General features: G+C 28.3%; 1 protein-coding gene across 1 annotated transcript in view; it reads left to right on the forward strand.

Moving 5' to 3' along the window:
- The window catches only part of Klp10A (kinesin-like protein 10A), a 77,866-nt gene that overhangs the window by 18,935 nt on the left and 31,302 nt on the right, over positions 1–27,629 (forward strand). The window contains exons 3-6 of the mRNA XM_067271844.1: positions 15,215–15,309; positions 20,160–20,228; positions 25,155–25,194; positions 27,439–27,603. Of these exons, the coding sequence (XP_067127945.1) occupies positions 15,215–15,309; positions 20,160–20,228; positions 25,155–25,194; positions 27,439–27,603 (369 nt within the window). The remainder of the gene's footprint in view (positions 1–15,214; positions 15,310–20,159; positions 20,229–25,154; positions 25,195–27,438; positions 27,604–27,629) is intronic.

Raw genomic sequence — 27,629 nt, forward strand, 5'->3', positions numbered from 1 at the left:
CGAAATGAAAGCAAAAAGATCATTTATTGCAGGAAAAACTACAAATGAAAGAAGGTTCTAGTACTCTGTTGGGCCACATATAGCATAAATACACATGGAGGCGTACAGGTTCCCAACTGTGGCATTTCAGTCCACACAGTTGCTGAAAGCAGTCCTCTAGTTCAGCCAAACTCCTATGCTGTCCAACTTGGTATACCAGGTGATCTCAGACATGTTCGATCAGTGATAAATCAGGGACAGGGCAGGCCAGGGAACTGTGGCAATGTGGTGGAGGTATTCCTGTGACAGTGACACCCTTGCTGTGTGTGGTCGAGCATTGTCCTGTTGGAAAATGGCTCTTGGGAACTCTGCCATGAGAGGTAACACATGTGGCTGCAAGATGTCACTAACATAATGCTAGGCTGTCAGGCCCTTGGATCACTACTAGAGGTGACCAGCTGTCATATGTGATGGCACCCAGACATCATACCAGATGTGGGGGTGGTATGTCACTCAAAGGTGTAGGCAGGATTAAGGCATTTACCATTGGGCCTCCAGACTTGAACACAGCTGTCATCAGTGCTCAAATTGAATCTGGATTCGTCACTATAGCCAACCTGGTTCCATTCTGTTGCAGTCGAAACCCGTCAGAAGCAACAGCAGTCCAAATGGAGGTGATGGTAGATGGTTGTCAATGGCTGCCATGATACCAAATGTTCCTCACCCAAGCAACTTGAAATGGTAGACAGACAGGCTTAGGAGCCTGTAACAATGTCACCACCTGTGTACGGATAGCAGACAACAATATGGTTGGCTATGTGTGTGTCTGCTTGTTGGAGAACCAGATGGTCCTCTTGGCTAGTGGTATGCTGAGGGCATTCTGGGCCTGGGCACCATATGTGCAACTGGTCCCATCACGTCTTCACAATGTTGTCAGAACAGTGTAGGTGACAAGATGACCATCTAGCTTCTCTCAACCCAATGATCCTCCCTTCTCAAATTCTGTTAGTTGTTCATATGGTCTTTGATTGTAACATAAAGATATCTCTAGTGATACAGCATCCCTCTGCAATAAGTAAACTACACACAGGATGCCTATGTACATTTTTTTATAGGCCAAGGGTGATGCAATTTAATGCTTTCTGCTGGCATTATGCAAACCCATTACACTTTACTCTAATCATTTCCATATCTGCTTGAGATTTATCTGCATGCCAAGTTTATGCAGCAATATGACAACTCCTCCTTGGTGTGTTAATTTTTATGGCAGTGAGTGTATTTTCAAACTTTTTGATTAGTATAAATTATTTTTGAAGGGTCAGTTAAATTAGCATTTTTTTTTTTTCCTTCATGCTATAAATATTTTAACTACTTTAATTAAAATTTTCATTACTAAATATGTAAAAATAGTCATATATAGTATGTTATGTATGTATTTACAGTAGAACCCTGATCATCCAAGTACTGATTCTTCTTTAGATAACTGAAAATTTAGATAAGACAGCAAAGTCTTTTCAACATATATCAAATATTATGAGTATAAAAGACATATATATCACTTTTAAGCCTTTGCCATTTTATTAAAGTTAAAGGGACACGGGTCGCTCTGGAAAATTTTAAAAAATTACCAACTATTTTGCCAGATTTTTATTTATTTATTTTTCTGCCACTTCAAATTATTTATCGAGATTCTATTGTATATTTAATAATAATTACGTCACTTACCAAAAAAAATGACAAATCCAAATATTACTTACACATCCGTATTAGTTGGGAATAAAATATTCAACTAATACGGAAAAGACCATCGAAATTAATTCCGACGGTAATTCAGATTAATCAATCGCTCACTATAGATTAGAACCGCAAACGAAAGAATATCGTCCAAAATTACATATGAATGAAAGCTAAATCATGTCAAGTGTCCTAATGCTACATAAATTGAGCATTAAATTGGATGTGGACCGGATAAACGAATCATTATCTATTATTTTTTTTTAATTAATTGTAGTACTAATTGAGAAATATAGTAAAATTTTGTATATCATATTAGCGAAATTTTGTTTTATTCTCAAATTATACTGTATAATTATTTATTGTATACATCATTACTTTATTGGCCAAATCGTTCAAATCGACATATTTATTACCATTGAAAAGCTTGTCATTGGAAGGACTTCATAATCCTTAATCATCCCGAAATGTGTTTCTCTGTCATTTTATATGATGTTAAGTCACGCACCTAACATTGAATATACGATAAAATTTGTATACTAACAACTGATAAACCATAATATAACTTGCAAATTATGGATTTTGATACTAGCTAACACACTGTATATAACGAATACATTGTCACGAAAAGTGAAAACATCCAAACCAGCATAAATTTATCTTTCCGATTTAATTTCTTTAATGATATTTAGAGCATTTGAGAGATGTTTTTAATTAATATCCTCTCGACTATTTTAATAATTTGCTAGTCTTTACAGTATATTTAATTTTCATGAATGTTGTTGTTACAGTACTATAATAATGCAACTAATTTGATAATGAGTACAATAAATATAAACACATTTAATACTGTATCTTAACTTGTTCGTATGTAACGCAAAATTAATTGTTCGTTATTTTTGGAGAATTCATTTCGAATTCCATCACGTTTTAAGATAATTTAATAACTTTTATTAAGAGACTTTTAATGAAAAAATAAGGTTTTTGTTTAATTTTTCTCTGGATCAGGTGATTTATTTTATTGTCATTTAAATGACCGGATAAACGAATTTTAATTTTACGAGCATTAATAATTTCTGAGACTTGTAGTTTTGCCTTGATAAAATATAAAATTTACAAAATTATGAACGTTCGAATATAAAATTAGTGTTAGTATAATTTGAAAAATATTTAAACTGGTCAATACAACATACTCAGAACACCTTGTAAATTTGCAGCTGAAACTGGATTGAATGTTAAGATCATACTTAAATTAAGATCTTTGTTTATACCTTTTTTCAAATTTTAGCTTGGATATAACTACTACGTATTTAATTTCTTTTACCGGAGTATAAGGAATTAAATTCTGTAGATCATTGTATAAATTTGTTGTTTTTGATTGTCGACTCTAATAATTAGTGATGGGACGATACCAAAATTTCTCCCGATTCCGATTCTGCCGAAAACTTCCGATTCTTTCGAATACTTTCTAAAGTTTATTAATTTTTCGAAACTAAACTAATTTACATTACGGGCACTGTACATTCATTAATTAATAAACATCAAGCTTAAAAATGGAAAATTATTGGGAAATCCAGAATTAATCTTTCAAAAGAAACGCGAAAATTCTCCATTTATGTGTAGATATGCATAATTAAAATTTTTAAAAAGCAAACAAGTTTATGAAACAAAAATTAATGAAATTACTAAAAAATAAATTTAAATTTATCTTTTGTGGAAAACAACACTAACAGTTTCTGTAGTTATGTCGCAAAAGAAAACAGTTGCAATTAATTTTTTAAAAAATCGTAATTAAGAGTTCAAAAAGTGCATGCAAAATTAATAAATAAATATTATTAAAATTAAATCCATTTAAAATTAAAACAGTGTTTTTAAAACCGTTTAAAACTTGTTTTGAAATTTTCAAATTGTAAATAAAATTAATTTTTAAATTTACGTTATTTGTGTACAGCGATGGAGCATTTTGCTTTTAAGATATATATATATTGTGCAATCTCATCGCTCTGACTACACGAAAGAAAGGCCACTGTGACTCACAGACGTCACCTCGCCACGTACTCTTTGCTTTGTCGACATTAAAGTTTCCAATAAACTATTTGATTGTTAATATCGTAATTTAAAAATTTTTAAGCTTCGACTGAAATAAATAAATAATTTTCTTATAAGATGTGAAAGAATCGTTTTTAAGAATCTGAAATCGTGACGAGATTTTTCTCGATTCGGATTCAGATACCCGGAAAATGTCCAATTTCGATTAATCGTACCATTACCACTAATAATTTAAAAGATAGTACTTCCATTGCAAAGAAAAAATGTCATCTTTTCTTACTATTTGGTTTCAAAACAGAAAATATAATCGAATCAGAATGAATATTTTTCACAAACAAAAAAACAGATTAAGGTCGTCAGTTGAAATAAAATATTCTGAGGATATTTTATTTCTTCCGGAGTTAATCGTTAAACTTGTATTTCGCTGATGTAAGAGTATCGATTTAAAAGAACTTTAAAATATTTTTTTATATTATCGATCGTCAGATAATTTAAAACGTCCATCTATGAATTGTTTTTAATTAACAACAATTAACTGTTAACGTCACTGTTTAAATTTAATAATCCAGTGTCAGTGTTTTAGAAATATGCGTGTTACTTTGCAGTCTAAATGTATTTTTAACGAATGAAATTTTTTTTCACAAATTTAAGTATAATTGACAGATACGATATTAACAACAAAAGAATATATTGCAATGTTGCATACATAATCTTTTTCGTTATTATAACTGACCTTGTTACTGAATGTTGTTAACATTGGACTTTCTAATTAGAAATAAACTTGTTAGAGAATTTTGTCGTCTACTGAGTAATCATAAATTTTATAATATAACTTTTATAATATTTTATAAACTTATAATATGTGTTACTATCTGTGAATATTTTTTAAATGTTAATTTCATTATTGAGGATATTTCAATATATTAACATTTTAAATAACATTATAATTTTTTCTGATTATATGTGATCTATTATTCTAACTTTGAGTATATAATGTGAAAATTCTTTCATTTGTTATGTATTCCAGTATAGAATAAAAGATGAAAAAATAAAATGTACATATGTTATGCAATTTATTCATGATTCGAAGTAACTTCCGTTCAGAGTAAAAAGAGAAAATATTTTTAAAAAAATACAAGCTTAATAGTTTGTAGTTGCTGGTCAGAAATTAAAAATTGTCCATTTTAATTATAACATTCAAGTTTATTTATATTTTAGTTGCTTATTATTTTACATTACGAAATTGAGAATGTTTTATGTAAGAAAAATTATCTTCCAACTTACATTTCAAAAACGATTGAATTGTTTGTCATGAATCACTGCCACTTTGTTTTTCATATTTTACAATGAACTACTGTATTCACATTTCTGATATTATTTTCATCAGAAAATGTTTTTGTTGAACTGTACAGCAAACTTTAATCACGTGTCACGATTGTTATCACAATTGTCATTTTACATGCATACCATGTTTCCCTTATTTTTCGTTTTAGAGCTATTTATTATTTCATATTTAAGTTATTTCTGTTACTAATACAATATATTTTTTGATAACAAATAATTTAATTTCACTTAACAAATATGGATTAGATTCTGCAAATCGTTAGTGTATAATTTATATGATCGGTTCATGCCATTCATTAACACTGGTTTGATCTGCAATATATAAAAGATCACGGATGAATTGTCCTTATCTTTCTATATACTGCAGGTCAGGCCTGTGGTAATGAGTAAATGAACTACTCGAGAATCCAAATTACATTCATATCCGAATCTCGCTAACAAAACAAAAATAAACTTGCAATGTAACTAATTAGCAGAAATTTTTATGAATATTTCTAATAGCCATAGAAATAACAGTTGTGATAAATCGTTACTAATTGCCGTCCTGCGAATGTTTTTCGAACAATTTTTCAAGATCATGTCAATATTAATTTAAAAATACGAATATTTTTCTCTTTAACTTTCTTGAATTTTATCCGTTTAAGAAAGTAACAGGTTTTCTTTATATGAGAAATTTTATTTATGTTTTTGAGATTTCCTGTAGGAATATTTACGAACAATTGTTTTAAACACTTCAGAACTTTTAACCAGTTGATACGTTTATTTTGCTGTTGGCATTATTTGGTTAAACAAAACTAAAAATATAGTAATTTCAGTAGTTACAAATACAAAACAATATAATTAACTTCTTTTTAAATATCAAAGTCCATTTTTTCGTGAATTTTTTTTATTCTTCATTTCATCGCAGTGTAAGGTGTGTTACTAAATATTAAATACTGGGCGTTATTCTACACTACATTTTTCAAATTGTATGTAATTATATTAAAAGAATTATCCACTAATTTCATTGTCTATTGAATAGGAAGAACTCTATTGTATTGGCAAGATTTGATCAATTTACTAACATCTGATGACTAATTGTTTAATAAATTTATCTGTTGTAAAATGTATGAGTAAGAAAATGAGTTAATAATTTCTGCGCAGTTAATCTCTCAATTTAGAGAATAATTTTGGCTTTAATGATGATGATGGTGTTTTTTTTTTAATTTACTGAATTAAAATATTTTATTATTAAAAGCAATTTACTAAAATATTTTAAAAATTTTAATTAAAATGAATCGCGTAAAATCTTTAACCTATTGAGCTAAATATGTGTATACATTTAATGAACTTCAATGTTATAGTTTTTTCTTTATTGGTTAATTATTAAAAGTGCGTAATAAAAATAAGTAAATTTCTTTAGTTTGTATTAAAAAAATTCAGTTTCCAGAAGTTAATCGGTTTATTTTAATTTAATAGATTACTGTCGATTACACGTCGAATGTAATTTTAAAATTCACGTGTTACTTGACCGAAATTTTTATAACTCCCTTTTATTAATATATACGTTTCATTCGTTTTCGTTTTTCTTATTTCTTAATATACCTGTGATGTTGTTTTTCAACATTAAACAAACTGGATCAAAATTCAGGTTTGTAGGTTTTCACTCAAGGACAAGCACATGAGTCATATTGTAGGTTTGGATTTGTTACTTTACAGGCAACTCTCCCTTTGCCAATGTTTGGTGATTATAGATGATAAAATAGACTATTCCTCTTTGTTGATAAATTCAGACATTGACCCGCTTCATCTTAATTTTTCTACACCTTTGCAGTTCACCCACATTCTTAGTTAACTCCACCTATTAAGGTTACATCAGGTCTAGACAATCCATTTTAGGAAATATGCGATGGGATGAGTGGAGTTGGCCTTTTTAGCCTTGTTAATATGTATTTTTTTATATTTAATTACTTTGTTTTTTGGTGAAATTATAATTTCTAAATAAATTAATTAAATTTTTCTCCAGTTTATCAAAAAATTTGTTAATATAATTTCTGATGTGAAATAGAATGAATTTTGGAGTATATTTCCATTAAATAATGAGTAACCTTGAATTAGATTTAGATCAATAAAATCTCCTATATTTAAGAATCATTTCTCACGAAATAGATCGATTTTTAATGTCTTTTCATAAATATAAATTATGGTATCAGCTTAAACCTTTTATCGTTAGCTATAAGGTCACTAAGTCAAAATTATTTTGTAGTTAATGTAATAGTTTTAGCGCACATTTTATTTACATCAAAAGCATATCACCAATCCAACGTTTTTAACTAATTAAAGTATTAAGGATATTTTCGGAATTATTTTTCGTGTTATGTTTTCAATTGTATAAGCGCAAAAACTGCATGAGGTTAAGATTTTAATCTTGATCTAGTAATATTTGCAATTTAAATTCTGAACAGTTCCCCCCTCTTATAGGTTGAAATTTTATATATAGACTTTTAAATTATACAAAGTGTAAAATTTATAAGTTAATAACGTATTTTAAGTAACAACGTACGCATTATAAGAAAATTCATGTACTGTATTCTAAATTGTGATCGAAAAGGTCATTACAGGTCATATAAATCTACATGCTTTTTATATGAGGCTGCTAAAAAAATAAAAATGTTCGAACCAGATGTTTACGTTCTCACGATGGTCAAGTATTTATTATATATATAAAAAAGCAAAATTGAAGAAACGGACCATGAAATGTTAATATTGACCTCTGCAGTTTCAGCGCAGTGTTAGTCTGTGTGCTTGTTTTATTTAAATATACATTCTTAAAAAACTTCTAGTAGATTTATTTTAATCAGTTTGAATATTTAATAGAGAATATATTTAAAAATTACTTAAAATATCTATTAAAGTATGGAGATATTATGGAAACATTTTGCAAGTTTTTTACAGAGGTTTTTTAATTAAATGTAATTGTTAAGAATACTTTAAGTTCGATGATTATCGATTCAATCAATATATTGTATATCGTGTGTTGTTTTATACCAGACATTGTAGTGTTTCTATACACGCAAAAAAAAAAAAAAAATTCTCAATAGTAGTACAGTATTTATATTGATACAATGTTAAACAGTTAATGCCATCGTGTGATATTCATATAAATGAATATTAAATGTTAGATATTACTTTTTTATATGGAATTGTCCATGTCCAAAAACTGTCAAAATAATTTTTATCAACATTTTAAATTAATAATAATTTAAATAATTATCATTTGTTCCTGTAATAAAGGATAATCATCCTTTATTGTGTAGTGAACAAATCTAGCATTAGTTTAATTATCCTTAAAGATAATTAAGCTAGAAGGGGATTTACTTTCGATTATATATAATATTTTATACGTTACTTGTAAAAATACTATATTTTTTTTATGCACGTAGGGTAGATGTACAGCACCAGTTTTGGCCAATGTAGTACCAGTTCTGGCAGAAAACAAATTTAACTTAAAAAATATAATCACAAATGAAACAAACTTTATTGTTAACTGTGTGAACAGTTAACAATAAAAGTTTGTTTCATTGGACAGATTTGAATATGTGGTGATTAAATTTTTAAGTTAAATTTGTTTTCTGGCCAGAACTGGTACACTGGCCAAAACTGGTACCTACCCTATAAGTGGTTCTCGCCAAGCAATAGGCTAACATACAGCCATAAATTTGTTGCTAGCAGATCGCGTACCTTCAAGACGAAACTACCCGTGGTCGTGTATATATTACTTTAATCTTTTGTTCTTGTTAAACTATAACTTATTTTCATATTCGGCAATTCTGTCTTGTGTATACCATCTGTACGCATATTCCACGAATAAATCCAACAAAATACCTGTGTTTGAAATTATTTCGTATGTTTTTTTCTACACATAAACAGTGAAAACAATAATTGTTTGGAATACATATAAATATTTCGTGATTAAACACGTACACAGTATACAATACAGATCCATACATTTTGTGAACGTATGTAATTTAACTGTGATAGATAATGTTAATCTAACTGCTATTTCTGAATGCACTCATAAATCAAATGAAATAAATTAAAATTTAAACGTAATAATTTCATTTGATAAGAAATATATCGATCAAAAAATCTCACTTTGACAGGATTTTGTATAAAACTGATCGGGAAGTAAAATTACAACAGGAATAATAGAAACTGTGGTAGTTACAGATGAATATAAATCAGATTGGCCTGATTTTAACATTTATATGAAGAATAAGCAAAGCACGAGGATACACCTGAAATTCGTATTGAAAAAGCAGAACTAAACTAAAGGATATATAAATTTTAACCAAGCTAAACTTAAATAACTAGAAAAAATTAGTTGAATTGTGTTCAAATTCTCTGATTCAATGGAGCTTTCTGCCAAACTGCAGATAACATTAATGTGGATGACATCATTCGATCCAAAAATATCGTTAACTAAGTGAAGAGGGAGGCACGTTTGTAGACAATAGATATTTCGTTGAATTTAAGGACGAATGTTATTAATTAACAACAAAAACATACCATAAAAAATCTCTTTCGAATATTCAACGATAACAAAATGAATTTGAAGACTGATAATTTTTAAATTATTTAGAAATGTTCAATGAGAGTACTCATTTAAAGATATATAACTTGAATTTGAAATTTTGTCTGTGACTTTCATTTACTGATTTGTTACTTCTATGTTATGTTTGTTTTGCTCATTGCTGTATTGTTTGTTTTGTCACGAAGTCCTAATTACAATTACTAATAAAGAAACTCGAGATTAGAATCGATTCACATGACGATCTTTAATAGCAAGAGAACTTAATGTAGTCGTCCCATCGACCGAAAATATACGATATAAAAAGAGAATTATGTATTTGGAAATTGTGTAATAGTATTTGTAGAAAATTGTCATTTTTTTTTCAAATGCAATGCTTTCGGGTTGTATTTTATCCCATTTTTTCTAAATACAACTGTTATGTGTAAAAGTTAAAAAATGATCAAAAAGGGATATTAATCAAATCTTTCGCTAATTCGTTTTGCATTATAAATTTATTTGGTATTTTGAATTTGATTACACACAATTTTAAAATTTTTGTAATTGATAACCAGACATTTTCAAATTTGAACGTGTACTGAAATCTTAAAGATAAAAATTTTACACTTTAATGGTTAATAATGAATCGATACGCTTTTTAAGCGATAGAGCGGTAATTTGGGCAGTAAACCTCCAGTGCACCCAAACGACCATGTGAACTGTGGTCAGTCATCAACTGACACTTTTCCAACAGCAATGCACATAGCAGCAGTTTGGGAAATTTTGCTCTTGAAGCGTTGAAAATATTTAGATATTTATTGATTAAAAATCACTATATAAGTTTTAATTATTTAATGCTAGATTTTACGAAAATATTTTAGTTGTCAATTTATAGAAATCTTAAACTGAATGTTAGTCAATTTGCGACACTGTTTAACTATTAACGTAAAAGATATTAAATCAAATAATCAACTCTTGCATGATTTGATCGTTAAATTTATACTCCGCATTTTAATGTTGTTTAGAAAACATTTTTTAAACACATCAATGTTGTATAACAACAACAATAATAATAATTGTAGACATACCAGGTACGAAATATTTTGAAGAGAAATGAAATTTTTAACTGTTTTTTATTTATTTAGTCAATGATTGCAAAACTGATAGTATAAATATCCAGTTGTGGCTATCAAACATCATTAATTTTGAATAATTGCTTAATTAATTAATAGTTCAGATCACGCTAATCGAATTAAAGAAGAAAAAATGACCATGTGCTGATTAAACATTCGTTTCAGTAAAGATTTCTGATGGGTAAAAGATCAAAAACAAATAAATTATTTTTAAAACTCTTTTCGATATTTTAGAATTTAATTATGAATATTTTCAGTTTACACAATTTCAGTAAATTAATTATCACGTGGGTTACTTAAATTGGTGCCTAATACCGTCATTTTAGACGTCACTTCCTATTTGTCAGCTGCAAAACGTGTCCGATATTTTATTACGAATGAATTGTAAATCGCTGAAAAGAAACCGACGAATGTTCCCCAATAGCATAATAATAGGCATTTCCGTTCTAGAATTGCTAATTACAATCTGAACGATCATTATTGTGGTGGTTTCACCAGATGTGGCTGATTCACATGCCCATCTGTATTATTAGATATGTAGTTAAAATAGTGAATATTCATTTAAGTCCCCACAGAAGGAATAGAAAAATCGATGAAATAGAAGGAAAAAATTAAGATATGAAATTATTTTTTCATATTTAAACAATTATGTTGACTTATACATCAACACTTAAAATATAAATATAATATAATATAAAATAAGCAATTCGAAAAACTAGAAAATTTATTTCAATTTAGATTTCTTTTTTTCCATATTATTTTATAGTTAAGACTAATTAGTCAAGTGAAGCATTTTACACTTCCTGTAAACGTTATTACTAGATCAGTTTTCTAAAAGAAAATTGAAGCATTATTTACGGACTATATATAATTTATATATTAATCACCATTCATTAATTCGAATTTCAAAATGTGATAACATCATTGATATAATACATTTCATTCCATATTTTCAAATGTGAAAAAGTTTCCTTTTGTGTTATGTAACAATCAATGAATACTGAATTACTTTCCCGGCTCTCTTATATATATATATATATATATATATATATATATATATATATACTGTATATATATCGGAAGGAAAGTATGGCGATCTGTCAAAAATGAGTCCCCCTCCCCAGATTTTTACATTTTTGGACTCGGGACTTTGAAACGTTTGAGAAATGCAAAAATATTCGGAAGATTTTTTTTTCTGTATGTATGGCTATTAGTGTGTGTGGGGGCCACGATTTTGTTTACCCTTTTTGAAGCTTAATAACTCCTGTGCTTTCAAAAATTTTTCTGAAATTTTGTACGGAGGTTTATTTATTATGGAGATTGATGATATTAAATTTTGGTGATTAAAGGTTGTGAGGGGATGGGCGATAAAGGGGATCGTGTGCATCTCCTGTATGGTCAGATTTAATAATTATTTTACTCGTTATTAGCATTTACAATTTTTTATAGAACTCAACCCTACCCACAAATTTAAGCTTTTTTCCATTTAATAATAGTTAAAAAAATTTTTTAAACTTTTTATAAAATATAACAGATGGCGCCACCAAATGTTGTCCGGAAAGTTAAGTAACTCATTGCTGGAGTTTTTTTTATTTGGATCTTCTTTTGAAGGATGCTATCTAATGTTGTTCCTTGAAATCTTAAATAATAGTGTAGTGTATGGATGTTTACAGAGTAAGAATTGACATCTTGACATCAATTTTTACACTATTTAATTTTATTAAGAATGTCTTAATGGAAATGATAAGTGAAAAATAACAATAATAATTTTTTTATCAGTAATTTTAAATTCTTAATTGAAAATTTTATTTGTAAATACTCAATATGATTTGTTGATTTTAGAAATGTATATATATAATGGCTTATTTTTATAGTGATCTTGAGTGGCTGGATTTTCTAATTATTTAAATTATTTTTGATTAATATTGCATAAATAAGTTTTAATAATGTATTACAAAATATAATCTTAATATGACTTGATTTCTTTTTGAAATGTTATGATTCTGAAGTATAATATAAGTACAAACATACATCAAATGAAACCTGATATCATTAGTAAATACATCAACAACTGCTGTAAATGATCGGGCTAAATTTTGGATCATTTATTCAAAATTTAGCCCGATCATTTACGGCAGTTGTTGGTGTATAATATAAGTATTTTTAAAAAGATTTTAATATAAATTAAATGATAGATTATCTTGATGTATATGATAATGCAATCTGTATTTCAAAGGTGCAAAAATAATTTAATTTTCAATATTTTTCAATGAATTGTTTAGTGACTGGAAAGACATCTATTATAAAAATATTGCTACAAGTTAGGAATTGATATTGTTATAATTATCAAATTTAGAATTTCTTTTTATAAATGAGAATATAGTGTTCGCATGATTTTCAAATTCTAAACAGCAGAAAAAAAAAACGAAAAGCATTTAAAAATAAGCTTATTGCTACCATCTTGGAACAAAAAATATTATTATTTATTTTACTTCATGGAGATGATTATACTTTTAAATAAAGAAATTGATTTGTGAACAAAGTAGTTTGATATTTAAAAATTCTAATTGTATTTAACATTGTTTTTATATACTTTTATTGTATGTAAAATAGTTTTATTTTTAAACATCCAATTCAAAATTGATTATTATTATTAGCTTTATGTAAGTCTTGACTATTTTTTTTTATACTCAATATAGAGAAGTTTTTTTATATCCCAGATTTTAAATCAATTTTGAATAAAAATCAATAGTTATTATAGATTTATTTGAAATATGTCTGAATGAAAGAGTCAATATATTCTTAAGATTGTTTTTATATTTTATATTAAAAAGTTCTATAATTACAACAGAGCTGTTCACAAAGTTTTGAAAATTAGTTGGTACATAAATGTAAAAAAAAATTAAACTTTTAAAATCATATTATAATACAAGTAATTCTCTACAAATATACTGTATATTTAGAATTTAAACTTTTAATAATTGTAGTTCCACAACAAATGATAAAATATCTATTTATTATTTAAAAAAATAGAAAAATTAATGGATTATTTATTATAATGACTTCATTAAATAAGCCTACACTTAATTTATTTTAATAAGTAATTTTGAATTTTATTGCCAAATCTATTTATATTATATTAAACAGAAATTTTTAATGTAAATTGATTAGTTTTCAAACTAATACTATTGGATGAAAATTAAATTAAAGTTTTAAATATCAATTCTTCCAAAGTTAGTTTAATTTATTAAATTTAATTATAACTTGCTGAAATATTTCAAGTTGTTTATTGTCATGTAAAATTTATGTTCCTGATTTAAATAGGTGACTGTTAGAGTATTGGAATTTTTTTCTGTTAGCTTACTTTTTAGCATTATTTTGTCTGATCTTTTTAAAAAAATTGTAACAAATTTAACTTTTAATTTTTTATGGACTCTAAAAGATTTTCTTTTACATCAATATGATTATGTTGAAAACCAATCCCAAATTATATTAATAATCAAATGATAGTGCCAGATTCATTATCAGGCTTTAACATGACTAAATTAAATATACAGATGATTAATTAGCCAAGAAAATTCATTTAAACTGTAAATAAATATTTATTATTATAGTAAGCTAAACCAAATATTTTTTTAATAATAATGAAAATTAATGCAAAAAAATAATTAAGCTTAAATAGTTTATTTTTATGGGCATAATAATTTTGAGAATATTTCTGCTTGTTTCAATTTATTGTAATAATAGTATGCTACCATAAACAAATAATGATTAACTGAACATAATGTTTGAAAATGAGAAACCGTACATTGTTTTTTTTTTTTATTTTTTCTTTTTGTATAGTTGTAAAAATAATGTTTAGATAGCAAACTCTTTTTTTATGACAGTTTAATTTCTTTAAAAAAAGTTTGGTTATAAAAAAAATCCTTAAAGAATTGTCATTATAAAAAAAAATTATAGGTAAAAATACAGTCAAAAATTACAACTTGTGATTTTCTTTTGTGTTTGTGTAAAGTGTTTGATGTAATAACTTTTTATTTTAGAAAACTGTATTTTCTTAATGTTTAAAATAACAACAGACTGCTTTATATATACAAATGCATAATTCTCATTTTTATTTTTTAATTTATAATTTTAAAATAACATTTGAAATTGGAATTTAGTGTGTGTTTTATAGTGAATGACAACTATTCTATTTTATCTAGTTTAATGAAATAAAGATTGTTTTTTCTGTATCATTTATTTCTACTTGACAATGTTAAAATTGATATTTGCTTTATTGATTTCTGTTTTATTTTAGCATGCATCAAATTTAAATGTATAATCTTGATCTCAATATGCTAAGTAATATTGAATTTGTTACGATTATTTTATAATATTTGAATGTTAAAAATTTAATTGTTTTAAATATTTGTTTCCATTTTAGGTCGAATTCATTCTGCTGTCATTAGTGGTATTAATTCAGATAATAGAAGTGTAACTGTAGAATGGTTTGAGAAAGGAGAAACCAAAGGAAAAGAGGTATGTGATTAGTAAATTATAAATGTATACATTTAGATCCTAAAAAATAATCATTAATATATGGTGGTGGAAGGTATCTTCCTCGGTTTACACATCAGTGTTTTTTAGTGTTAGGTCTTGATTTTGCTCCAACATAACTATAAAAAATTTTATTTTCATGTTATTTGTGTAGGTATGTGTTTTTTAAGTTTTCCGACTATGACATGTTTTTAGTATAATAGTTTTCTGTGGGATGCATGTGTTGTTGATACAGAATAGTTTTATAGTGTTGCTAGACATTAGCATGCAACTGTAGGACATTAGCATCACCTAGAGACATTAATGTTTCTAGGTGATGAATTGTTTTGTTTATGATAATAGCTTGGTCATACTGTATTTTGTGTTTGTTTCACATGCATCCCACAGAAAACTACTCAACTATTCTGTATCATGTCCTAATGTTTCTAGAATCTCTTGTTGTATGTGATAAGACACTTGTGCAGAAAGGATTACTGGTACAATATCCTATCCATTTTTTACAGTTTATTTCATGGTGAGTCAGGTTCTGAGTATTTACTAACTTTTTTCAGTCCATGTATTTTGTATGTTATGGATGTTTGGTACAGCTGTGTCTATGATGTATGTGATTTTGTTTTGTCTGTCAATGACTGTGATGTCTGGTCAGTTGATGAATTGTTTTGTTTATGATAATAGCTTGGTCATACTGTATTTTGTGTTTGTCTGTAATTTTCTGAGATGTATAGTAAGGTGTAAATAAGTATTAAGTGAGCTGAGATAAATTTAATGATGTACTTTTTTGTCTGCAAGAATTGCAGCTCCATGTAATTTTTATGTTTGTTTTCTGTAGAAAAATTCTTGCAGTGTCTGCATTTGTTTATAGTGAAGATTTACAATATCTGAGGCCTTGTATTCTCTCTTTACAAGGAATTGTCAGCCTTTATGAAAAGGACTTAGGATGATGATTGTTCTATTAGTGTTGTTCATGTTTTTCTTTTAGAATTATTCCAGCTGTGTGTGTATGTCCAATGTATAATTCCAAATGTGTTGCATTCAATTATGTTGTTAGTATTGTGTTTAATCTGCAGTTGTAGTCTTTTTAATTCATGCATGTTTTGTGAGTTTGGCTTGTTGGAATCCTAAATATTTGTAGATCTTGGCTGCATTCACAGACTAATGAAATCTCCATTTTCAAGTACAAAATCATTACACAGCAAAAATGAATCCTGAAGAACGAAGTGTTTTGCAATTGTATAGGCTAAAGTGCATTTGAATATCAGTGAAATAAATGTGTAACTTCTAATAGATGATTTTAACTGTACTTGTGTTGATGTATATAGTTTTATATCATGCATGTATATGAGATGAGATAACAAGTAACACAATAAAACAATACTTATATCTATATTTAGTGTTATTTAACCTATTGGACAGTGGATTTAAGGCCAGTTAGAACTAGAGTAGACTTGGAGAATCTCCAAGGAACATGCCTTGCATTAATGTGTATTTCATTTTCATATATGTGTAGTAAAGTCTTGTGTAGTGTTCTTTAGTATTTCATTGAGGTTTTCAGGGCTGTGGAGTCAGAGTCATGGAGTTTTGGTATTTTAGTCAGAGTTGAAGTTGTCAAAAATCTCCCTGACTCTGACTCCTTTTCCAACTTATGTATATAAAAAATGAAAAAGTATTTGAATCATGTCACATTTGACTCCAAGTTTTTTGCAAATCTACATGTTTGGAGATTCTATAAACCCAAGAAATGTCAAATAAAGGGAAAAATTCACATGTCTACGTGCTATGTTGGCATCTAATTTGTTTAAACTATAAAAGATATAAATAACACCTTTTTAACAATCCAGCAAAATGTTTAATTCATTAAGAACGTTTTCGACCGATTTCAGCGGTCTTCATCAGTTATTCTAAAGCATTCCAAATTTACGAAAAACAAAAATAAATTCAAACCGTGGTTGCACAGATTAACGGAAATGCACTTATGGGTTAATCAAAATTATAAAAATAAATACAAAAGAAAATAAATATAATAAACAATAGTGCCGTCCACAAGGTACATCTATTAACTTGTATCAATATAAAAGGACTTCCAGAATGCATCAATCACAGGGATGCGGATGGATTATCCGCATCCCTGTGATTGATGCATTCTGTGGTTACATGTGCCTTATGTGTATCTATTTTTTCGAGATGTTTCACTGCCTGTATAGATCTCGTTGCCCTAATAATTGTCACTCAGTCCCAGAATACGGTGACATCCTGTTGTTTGGCAAACGCTGCCAGCACAGTGCTATCCACACTCCTACTCACCAAGTACTTGTGCTCATTTACTAATTTGTTTAATTTCTTTATTCTGTTCTGACCTATTAAAAAATATCTCAGAATGAGTAAAGTTTAAGAAACAAAATTTGACACAGTAAAATGTGTGTAAAGGGCATTAATGCTATTAAATTTTGGTTCTTTATTAAAGGTCGACAGGGTAGAGACATAGACGGGGTCGTGTGTCATATCTCCGGTGTGGCCAGACTTAATGAATATTTTACTCGTTATTAGCATTCACAATCTTATAATATAATTGAGATGGGTTAATAGTAATAATACTGTAATAATGATAATGATAAGCTCAGAGTTCAAATGGTTGAGTTGAAATTTGGTACACAGTTAGGATACATCATAAGAATGTACAGTACACTAAGAAGGGATTTTTCGAAATTCTTCTCGTGGGGGGAAGAGGGAGAGGGAGAGGGTTAAGAATTACCCCGAATAACTTCGTTTCTACCATACTATTTTAGATGGGGTATTTTGCGTTTTCATGAAAAATCGAACATACTTTTAGACCCATTTAAAAATTCTCTAATTAGTCTCGGAAGAGAGAGGACCTAATTCTTGCACTCAGCGAAATCGGTAAAATCGGCTATAATCTAAATATCTTAATCTTCGTTATCGTTACTTTTTGCGTGAGCAATATCTGGCTCATTTGCTAGTTTTTCTTATAAAACTTGTCTCTACCCTCAAAATTAAGCTTGAGTTCTAATATGAGTACAGACAGAAAAGGAAATGTTACAAAATTTGAAGATGATGTTTACTATGCACTGTAAATAATAAATTTCTGGCCACTCTTCAAGTTTGGATGTTAAAACAGCAATACTGCACTATCCAGACATTATCCAAAATACAACATTGATTGTCACAACATTGCCATCAACCAAGTTTCAGTCGAGCATTTATTTTCCACTCTTAAAATTATTAAATATGATTTAAGAGTTTCAGTGAATGTTGACTTAATAGAAGTGATTTTTTTTTGTAAGGAGTAATTCAGTTTATAACAAAGATGAAAAATAATAAATTAATCAACATGGCAAAATAAGCAACTTTTTCTTACCAGTCTAAATGTTATATTTCTCATTCTTGACTTAGTTTAATGTATCTGTATACTTATATGTTATCCAATATACTCGTATATTATATACTGTACAACATTTTTATTAGACTAATTTGTTTGTATAAAAATGTATTTACTATTTTTATTCATACATACTTACCAAATACCAATGCCATCATCAAACAAGTCAATAAATGTGAACTTATATATTCAGTAGATGTGTCAAATTTTAATGTTTTTAAATTAAATTTTTAAAATCGTTTTATTTTGTATTTTTAAAAAAAAATAATCAGAATTGTCATCATTATTACTTTCTCGGCTGTTATACAGTATAGGCCTATAATAAAGGAAAAGAATGACGATCAGTCAAAAAATGACTTTCTCAGATTTTTACTCTTTTGGACTCGGGAAGCCTGAAAATGTAGAGAAGTGTAAACGGATGTTAGAATGTGTACCAACCGATTTAGTTCAACCATTTCAAGCTTAATAAGTCCTGTGTTAAACCATCCGATTTTGATTCAAAATTGTGCCTCCCATACATTCTAACATTTGTACATACAGAAAAAAAACCTGAATCTTTTGCATATCTCGTCATTTCGAGATACCATGAGTTCAAAAATGCAAAAATTTGGGGTGGGATCATTTTTTGATCGATCGCTAGACTTTTCCTCTGTTATATATAACAGCCAGAAAAGTAAAAATTATCATATAGACTCATTACTTAGAGGAATATAGAGGAATATTTTAGCTTTGGAATAAAAAAGTTTCAACGTTCTATCTTTATTAGAATTATATTTATTGATGCTAATATTCTGAGGTCATGTGATGACATCAGAATTTTCGGGCTTACTTTGTTAACATGTCCACCCCTGGTCAGAGTCGAATCATAAGAAAAAGTCAGAGTTGTGTAAAAATCTACCGACTCCACAGCCCTGGTGGTTTTAGAAATGTCGAATGTATGAAGTTTGAAAGTTAAGGGAACTATTATGATAATAAGATATGGCAACTTATTGTTGCCCTAAAGCAGGGGATCCTCAAAGTGGTTGATATTCACCCAAGAGTTGGTTATGAAGAGTTGAAAATGGTTCATTAAAAATTATTAGTCTAATGGATTATGTATATGGCAATTCAGGATATAAATTTGCACACTTTAAGTAGATCTTTTCTACAAAAACAGTGTGTGGATTAATGTTGGTTCACCATAATGGCTTGTCTTCATTTTGACACAAGTTTTGACTTCTCTCAAATAGCAGAGATAAGTGAAAATGAAGGTAGAAAATAGAACAGCATAGTATTAATATAAAATATGCAAAAAGGGAGATGTTCTCACCTAACAATATGTAAACATATATAATTAACTTTTAGTTTATATATGATAGAAATAATTTTTCTGTTTTTCACATAAGAATAAATATGTAAAATATGAATTAATGTCTTATTGTACATATTTTATTTTCAGATTGAATTTGATGCTATTTTTTCTTTAAATCCTGGAGTAACAGATTTGCCACGAAATACTAATAAAAAGGTATTTTTAAAATTTGAATTATTAATAGATTTTATGTTTATAATTATATTTTATGATTTATTACTTAGTTTGAATGAATAAGATGTATATTGAGACCAAATTTGAAAAATATAATAAGAATTATGATATGTTTCATTTTTCTTTAGGAATTTGGTGCATTACAAAATGCATAATACAGTCTAACTTGGTTATAACGTCATCGGATGTAACGACAACCCTAATGTAACGTCAAATTTTTATCCGTCCCATGACTTTAATATACTAGATAATGTTAAAAAACCCGCTTGTAAAGACATAAAACCCTGTTTTAACGTCATATTTGAAGCACTCCCAAATTTACAAAATTAGATTACAAACTTTATTTCACAAAGAAAATGCTATGTGTTTAGTCCTAGGGTCTAGAACGACTGTGGGTGGTACTCTCACCACCTGACTTCGGTGGGGTGAGGTTTGCTACACTTTTAACGACGTTATTATGTACTCATTTTCAAATTATTTTATGCTAAATTGTTAAATATTCTATTATTTTTAATATAACATATTACATTAAATAGTTTATAAAGAAATAATTAAATTATTTTTAATTGGCATACATTAGTTTAAGCTTTTGTTTGCCTTTTGATTTGACATTATTCTCAAAACTGGAAGTTCCGCCATTATTGAAATTTATGACAAATAGAAATTTCTTATAAAAAGTAATTTTTGAAATTTTTAATTACATCGATGTAAACTTAAACAATAATGTAAATAAAGTTGATTTAATCATGTAGTTTGCATTTTTATACATATGATAATAAATTTATTATGATATTTAGATTTCGCAGATAACAACACTCGGTTATAACGTCAAAAAATTGCCGGTTCCATGGATGACGTTATAAACGAGTTGAATTGTATTTACATCTGAGAAAAGTAAAATACAATTTTAATCAAAAAGTGATATTTTCAGTTGTAATTGTATTATTATTTTTTCATAAATTCATAACTGATGATCATTTTAATTTAGAATAACATCAATAAAATTGTTCATTTGTATAAATATAGTATTTATAAATGCAGTTTTTTTTGATTAGATGTTGATATTATTTGCATTGATGGCTCTTCAATTGGAAATTGAAACAAAATATATTATCTGATTCACATGCTATTGCTTATTGTATTTTATGTAAATACAAACATTTATATAAAATACAATTGCTTAAGTTTTGTTTGATACCAAACAGCTAAATGCTGTTCTTAGAACACAGTTAAAGCAATAAACACAAATATGTCATCCCAGTATTCACATATTCTTTTGGAGTTATACATTGGACTCACACAGATCTTGAGCAACTCTAAAGGAAAGCAAGAACAAAACTTACTAAGCATCATCTTAAATCTACATGGAAAGATTAACCCTTCCACATCAGATGGCAGATGTGGCCTGAGTGACATAGTAAACCTTTGCTACAAACAAATACGGACATTGCGAGAGTTTTTCTACAAAAAACAAGAAACATCACAGTTACATAAAGCAGTAACTCTAGCAGACTCAAATAACACACCATTAAATTTACACTTACAACATATAAAAAGCATAGACACCATTAAGCAATTGTGGGTTCAAAAGGCACTCTGTGGCAGGCATTCCTACGACCTGGCCCAGGATTTTGTTGATAAAACTGTCTCAAACAGCTAGTTAGCTCGAAGATGCCTCTTTGGGGATATAGAAGGATTCATGATTGCCATACAGGATCATGTCATAAATACTAAAAACTATAAAAAATACATACTCAAAGATATAACACTCACAAATGTCACATCATGCCAGAAACTATGCAACACATCACATCTAGTCAAGCTCTTGGCACACACCAATTATTTACATAGACATAATCAAGTACCAAATATAATACACCAAGAGCTTGCAAAGAGAAACAAATTATTAGACATCCATTAGACAAACCATACTACAAATACATTCCGCAGACAGTATTGGAAAACAACGTTCACAAAATGTACTACGACAAAGCCATAATCAGATAAAAAAAATTTACCACAACAGACCAGACACCACACACATTGACAAACACAATAAAATCACATACATTATAGACATATCCATTCCAAACACTCACAATGTACAAAACACGTGCACTGAAAAAATCAGCAAGTACACAGAATTCTCCAGGAAATAAGGCATCTGTGGAGGATGGATAGGGTGCTTATTGTACCTGTTGTCCTTTCCTCCACATTTGTTATACCTCACACACTGCACAAAAGTCTAGGCACATTACAATTGAATAGAAACACATACATCACACTACAGAAGGCCACTATATTGTATACATGTCATATTGTTAGGAAATTACTGAATACAGACACACAAACTGACACACTTATTGAATTTTTGTCTTGTTTTGGTTGTTATGCCTAGACTGGTCCAGCATAGTACACAGCAACTGGTATCAACCAAGTATAGCCTACTAAATTCAGCGTAATAATAAAATTGTTCTGCAGTATAACTATAATAATAATTATTGTTTCTCACACACAATGCAGTGTAATTTAGCGATCACTTGGCTTCCCTTCATCTTTATTTTAGTTGGTATGCATATACATTTCGCGTTTCGGGCCTAATACTTCAGTCAACTTTTTTATCATGTATTCCATAAACTGTATGAGGTTTCACACATATGTAACATGTATGTAACTTACATTCATACGCTTGCATATTTTGAATAATCCATTTTGTTGTCTTTCGGTTAAATCATAAAAAAGGGGGAGTATACTGTTAACACTGTTAGCACTGCATATTATACATCTAAACAGTATACTCCCCCTTTTTTATGATTTAACCGAAAGACAACAAAATGGATTATTCAAGATATGTAAGTTACATATGTGTGAAACCTCATATTATGTGAAACTCAGTTTATGGAAGCCATGATAAAAAAGTTGACTGAAGAAAGGCGTATTAGGCCCGAAATGCAAAATGTATACGTGTACCAACTAAAATAAAGATGAAGGGAAGCCAAGTGATTGCTAAATTACACTGAATTGTGTGTGAGAAACAACAATAGAAACACGACATGATTTCAAGTTATCATAATTATTATTATTTTTTCTCATCAATTGAAGTTTTCATAGAATTAACTTAACATACATATACATACATATACTATACATAGACATACAGATAGACATACATGTATATCTGGATGTCTACCAATACTTAAAATATTTTTATTTCTTAAATTCTTAGAATGTACTTAAAAATTACTTAATTTTGAGTAGAAATACTTAAAGGGTTAGATACTTAGATACATGTTTTGTAGTCTAATCAACAAAAGAAAAATTGTCACTTAGAAGTGTATACATTATTAGGCCTTGGAGTGAGTAGCTATTTTAGCTATTAGTCTCCTTTTTCAGAAACTTTGTGAAAATGACTTCTGACTAAATAGCTTCTTTTAAAAAATTATTTTCACAAGTCTTCTTTTTGGAAATTTTTGATTTTTCCTCCTTGGTGTCCAAACTGGAGAATGCCAAACTCTTATTATATATTTCTCTAAGAAATATAATATTTTTAATTGTGTTGGGACTGTACCTGCAGACATTTTAAACTGTTTTACATATTTGTGCCTCTAAAAAAAGGTCTTATTATATAGAGCTACTAGTTGGAATTAATGAATTTAAATAATTTTAAGCTTCTAATCATAAATTAACTGACAATTTTCTATGCCAGTTTGTTGTCATGAGTAAGAAACATACATTAACTTATTTGTTGGTCAAGGGAAGTGATCAGGAAAAAATGTTATTGATGACAGGCTGATATGCTGAACATTGACATTAATGACAGGACATTGACATTAATGACTGAACATTGACATTAATGACAGGACAGAGGTTATTGATGACAGGATGATATGCTGAACATTGACATTAATGACAGTAGATTGCATATGCTGTTTCAGTATGTTTCTATTGATTTGGTGCTAGACACACCTGCAAGGAATTGAAGAAAACACTAATCCTGCCGTTAAGAAAATAATATAAAATGTTTCCAATTACACTTTGTTTAAAGATTAGGGAAAATGTTCACAGTCCGGGGAAAATTAGGAAAGGTATTTTTGCTTGCCTCTTAAAGTTATGATAAGTTCTACATTATGAAATTATATATGTATTGTGCTTTGAAGGATCTTGTTGGAAAAGTAAAATTCTGGCAGTGACAAGACTTTTCAAGTCCAGCATTATGAAGAAGTTAATGACAGAAATCAATGGAAAAAATGGATTGGTTTTAGAATCTTTGTTAAGCAGATGTTCAAAGAACCCAAACAAGTATGGTGCTAGTGGAATTTGTAAAAAAAATTCTAACACATACAAATGCTGCAAGAGCATTCTCCATAAATAAAATATATCATGTTGAGAATGTGCACCAACTTTCTTGTAGTGCAGAAATTGGTACATTCAGTACTTGCCTAAGCAGGTTCTGTTGAAAAAATATTTGTAACTAAAAGAATGGTTTTGGCAGCTAGGAATGCATCATTTTGACAAAAAGCTGTTGAAACATGTAAGAGAAGAGAGGAAGATGAAGTTCATAAGAGGAAAAAACAGCAAGAAAGCTTGAAGAATTGAAAAGCAAAAGGAAGCAGCTGTTAGATCAGGTGGATGAAGAAGTAAAGGCCATTGATGAAGAGAATCAAGAATTTAAGTAAAGGAAAAAATGTATTTAAGTATGCTTGGTTTTTGATAGAAACAGTACAGAGTTTCTTTGAAGAGATCTTTACTAAATTATCTTCATAAAAATCTAAACATATCATAATTGAAATAGATATTGTTTTAAAATACATAAGTTATTAAGAAAGTCAATAATAATGATTTTATTGTAATTTTAATATTAAAGTTTTGAAGTATTGTTTCAATTTTAATTCCTATTTTTTTTGATAGGCAATAAATCGACCATCAGCTCTTCCTGCTCCAAATAAAGGTACAGTTCACTTATTTTACTATTAATTTTTTTATGTTTGTAACTTTTCTGGTTATGCAAAAGTTTAATGAAAATCTTTAAAAAACATATTCATTGTTCTAATACACATTTTGAGTTTATATCTAAGTAACAAAATCAAGATTCAAGATTTTTTTTTTAGACAAAGAAGTTTTTCAAAACTTTTTTAAAACAAATGACTTATTAGAGAAGTTAAAAATATATGGAAATTTTTAGATATTTAGAGTTAACATATTCATATTCAAGCAGTTTCAGATTTTAGCATTTTAAAAATAGTTCTTGCAAACTCTGATTTTATAGTGACCACAATCTTCTGATATAGTGATGCTTCATTTTAAATTACAGTTAAATCTCAGTTGTATGGCTACTCCTGAAATTCCTCTGTAAAATTGGATAAGTTTTTTTTAATATAAATCAAACTTCATCTAGCCATCTCACTTTAGGACACTCTTATCTTGGTCACTTAAGTGGTATCTACCCTTATCTATGTGGCCAGCAGATCAGTGTTTCTAAACTCAATGTATTACCTAAGGCACTGTAAATGGAATTGAGCATGTTGCTACAGTTTTAGAATAGTTTGCCAAGTTTCCTCCCCACAGATGTTAAAGTAATCTTTATTTACACTGGACAAATTAAATTTATTTCCAGAACTTAGTAAGAAGAAAGACAATTATATGTTTGTTCAATAATTTTATACAAAATTTGATCGTGTTTTGTAAAAATATAACTGTAAATAATGATAGGTCTGATACTGATTACAATGCAAAAAAATGAGCCTGAGTCAATGAGCCTGATGTAAAAGCCAGTTTATTATTAACACTTTTTCAGATACTTGAAAACTTTTGCACATCATGCAACTTCTGTTTAATATTTTTATCTGAATTTTCTTGTTAAAATACAGTATTTAAATAACCTTTATTACCATTTCATAAACACATTGATTTCATCTATGGGTTCTAAACAATTTGTTCAGTACTATACTGTGCAGCATTTGAATGAACCTTATTGTAAACAGCTTACATTTGCTGTATAAGTATTCTGTGAATTATTTATTTACTTTTTTGTATTAAACTTTTAACAGGATTTAGTACTCTAATTACAGTTCTGTATGTCAATTTTTATAACCCCACCTAGGTGACCACTTCACATTTGTGTGTTCATAAATTATATTAATTATAAACCCTGAAGGTAGCCACATAAGTGAGGTTTTACTGTATATCATTTTACAAACCATCTCTTATCAAGTTTTAAGAATAAAAAAATTAATAAATATTAAGTTAATGCTAGTAATAATTTAATTAAAAATTATTTAGGTGATTAATGTAATTTGTCATAGGTTTGGCCATATTATTGTTTATAAATTTTTAAGTTTTAACAAGGTTTAAGATTTCATTAGATTATACATTAAAGAAAAGAGAAGTCTTGCACTATAGCTTATAAAAAAAGCAACATTTTTGTTAAAACCAATTATTTCTGTTTACCACTATTGGAGTTTCTATAGTTATGAATTATAGAATTATGTAATTTACAAAAGTCAAAAGTACAAAGCACAAAAGTCCATAAGAAAAAAATTTGTCTACAAGTTTTCCTTCTAATCAGATTTAATTAAGAACAAAGCAGAGCATTAACTCTTAATCAACATCACAATAACTTAAAATACAGCAAATCCAAGGTAATGAAATTACTCTAATCACTTGTAGGTGACTAGATGAATTAAAGCAAATCTTACCAGCTTTAGAATTCTTTTGAACTTATTAGTGATGATATAGTGATTTTTGTGAAATTTATTAAGAAAGCAGTAGTAATCAGTTATCATAGTTTTTCTTGCTGTTAAAAAAATGGATGAAAAACTCCCTGAGACAAAAATGAGTTAACTTTGTAGAATATTTAAATGCAAACACGCTTTCTTTTTTTTAACATATAGTAATATTAGTAAATGTTTTATCCATGTGACAATAGATGTTCAAACTGCGTATCTAATATAATTTTGCACATATAAACTATTGCATACACTGATATATATCTTTTAGTAAATATAAGAAGTAATTCAGGAATACCAGATTGCATTCCTAGATGATGATGATGTCAAGTTGATATTAGTTTGTGATCAATTCAAGTAGACTGCTTTCTGCAAATGGTTGCAACAATAGACTTCTGGATCACTCTGTATATGAATTTTTTTTAATATAAGAAATTCTTAAAATTTGATATTTTTGTTTTTTACAGGATCAGTCCGTTCACGTCAAACATGTGCTCGCTCACAACTTCAAAATGGCCATATTGATAATTATCAAGCACCAATGCCGCCACCACCTGTGCCACCACCAGCACCAGCTCCAGTCCCTCCTGCTCAATTACAGCCAATTCAAAAGCTTACTGCTGTTCCTGCATGTATGGATGTTGTTATATATTTTAAA

Source organism: Centruroides vittatus, unplaced genomic scaffold (genome assembly GCF_030686945.1).
Source record: "Centruroides vittatus isolate TY-2023 unplaced genomic scaffold, ASM3068694v2 contig_401, whole genome shotgun sequence".
Taxonomy (NCBI): domain Eukaryota; kingdom Metazoa; phylum Arthropoda; class Arachnida; order Scorpiones; family Buthidae; genus Centruroides; species Centruroides vittatus.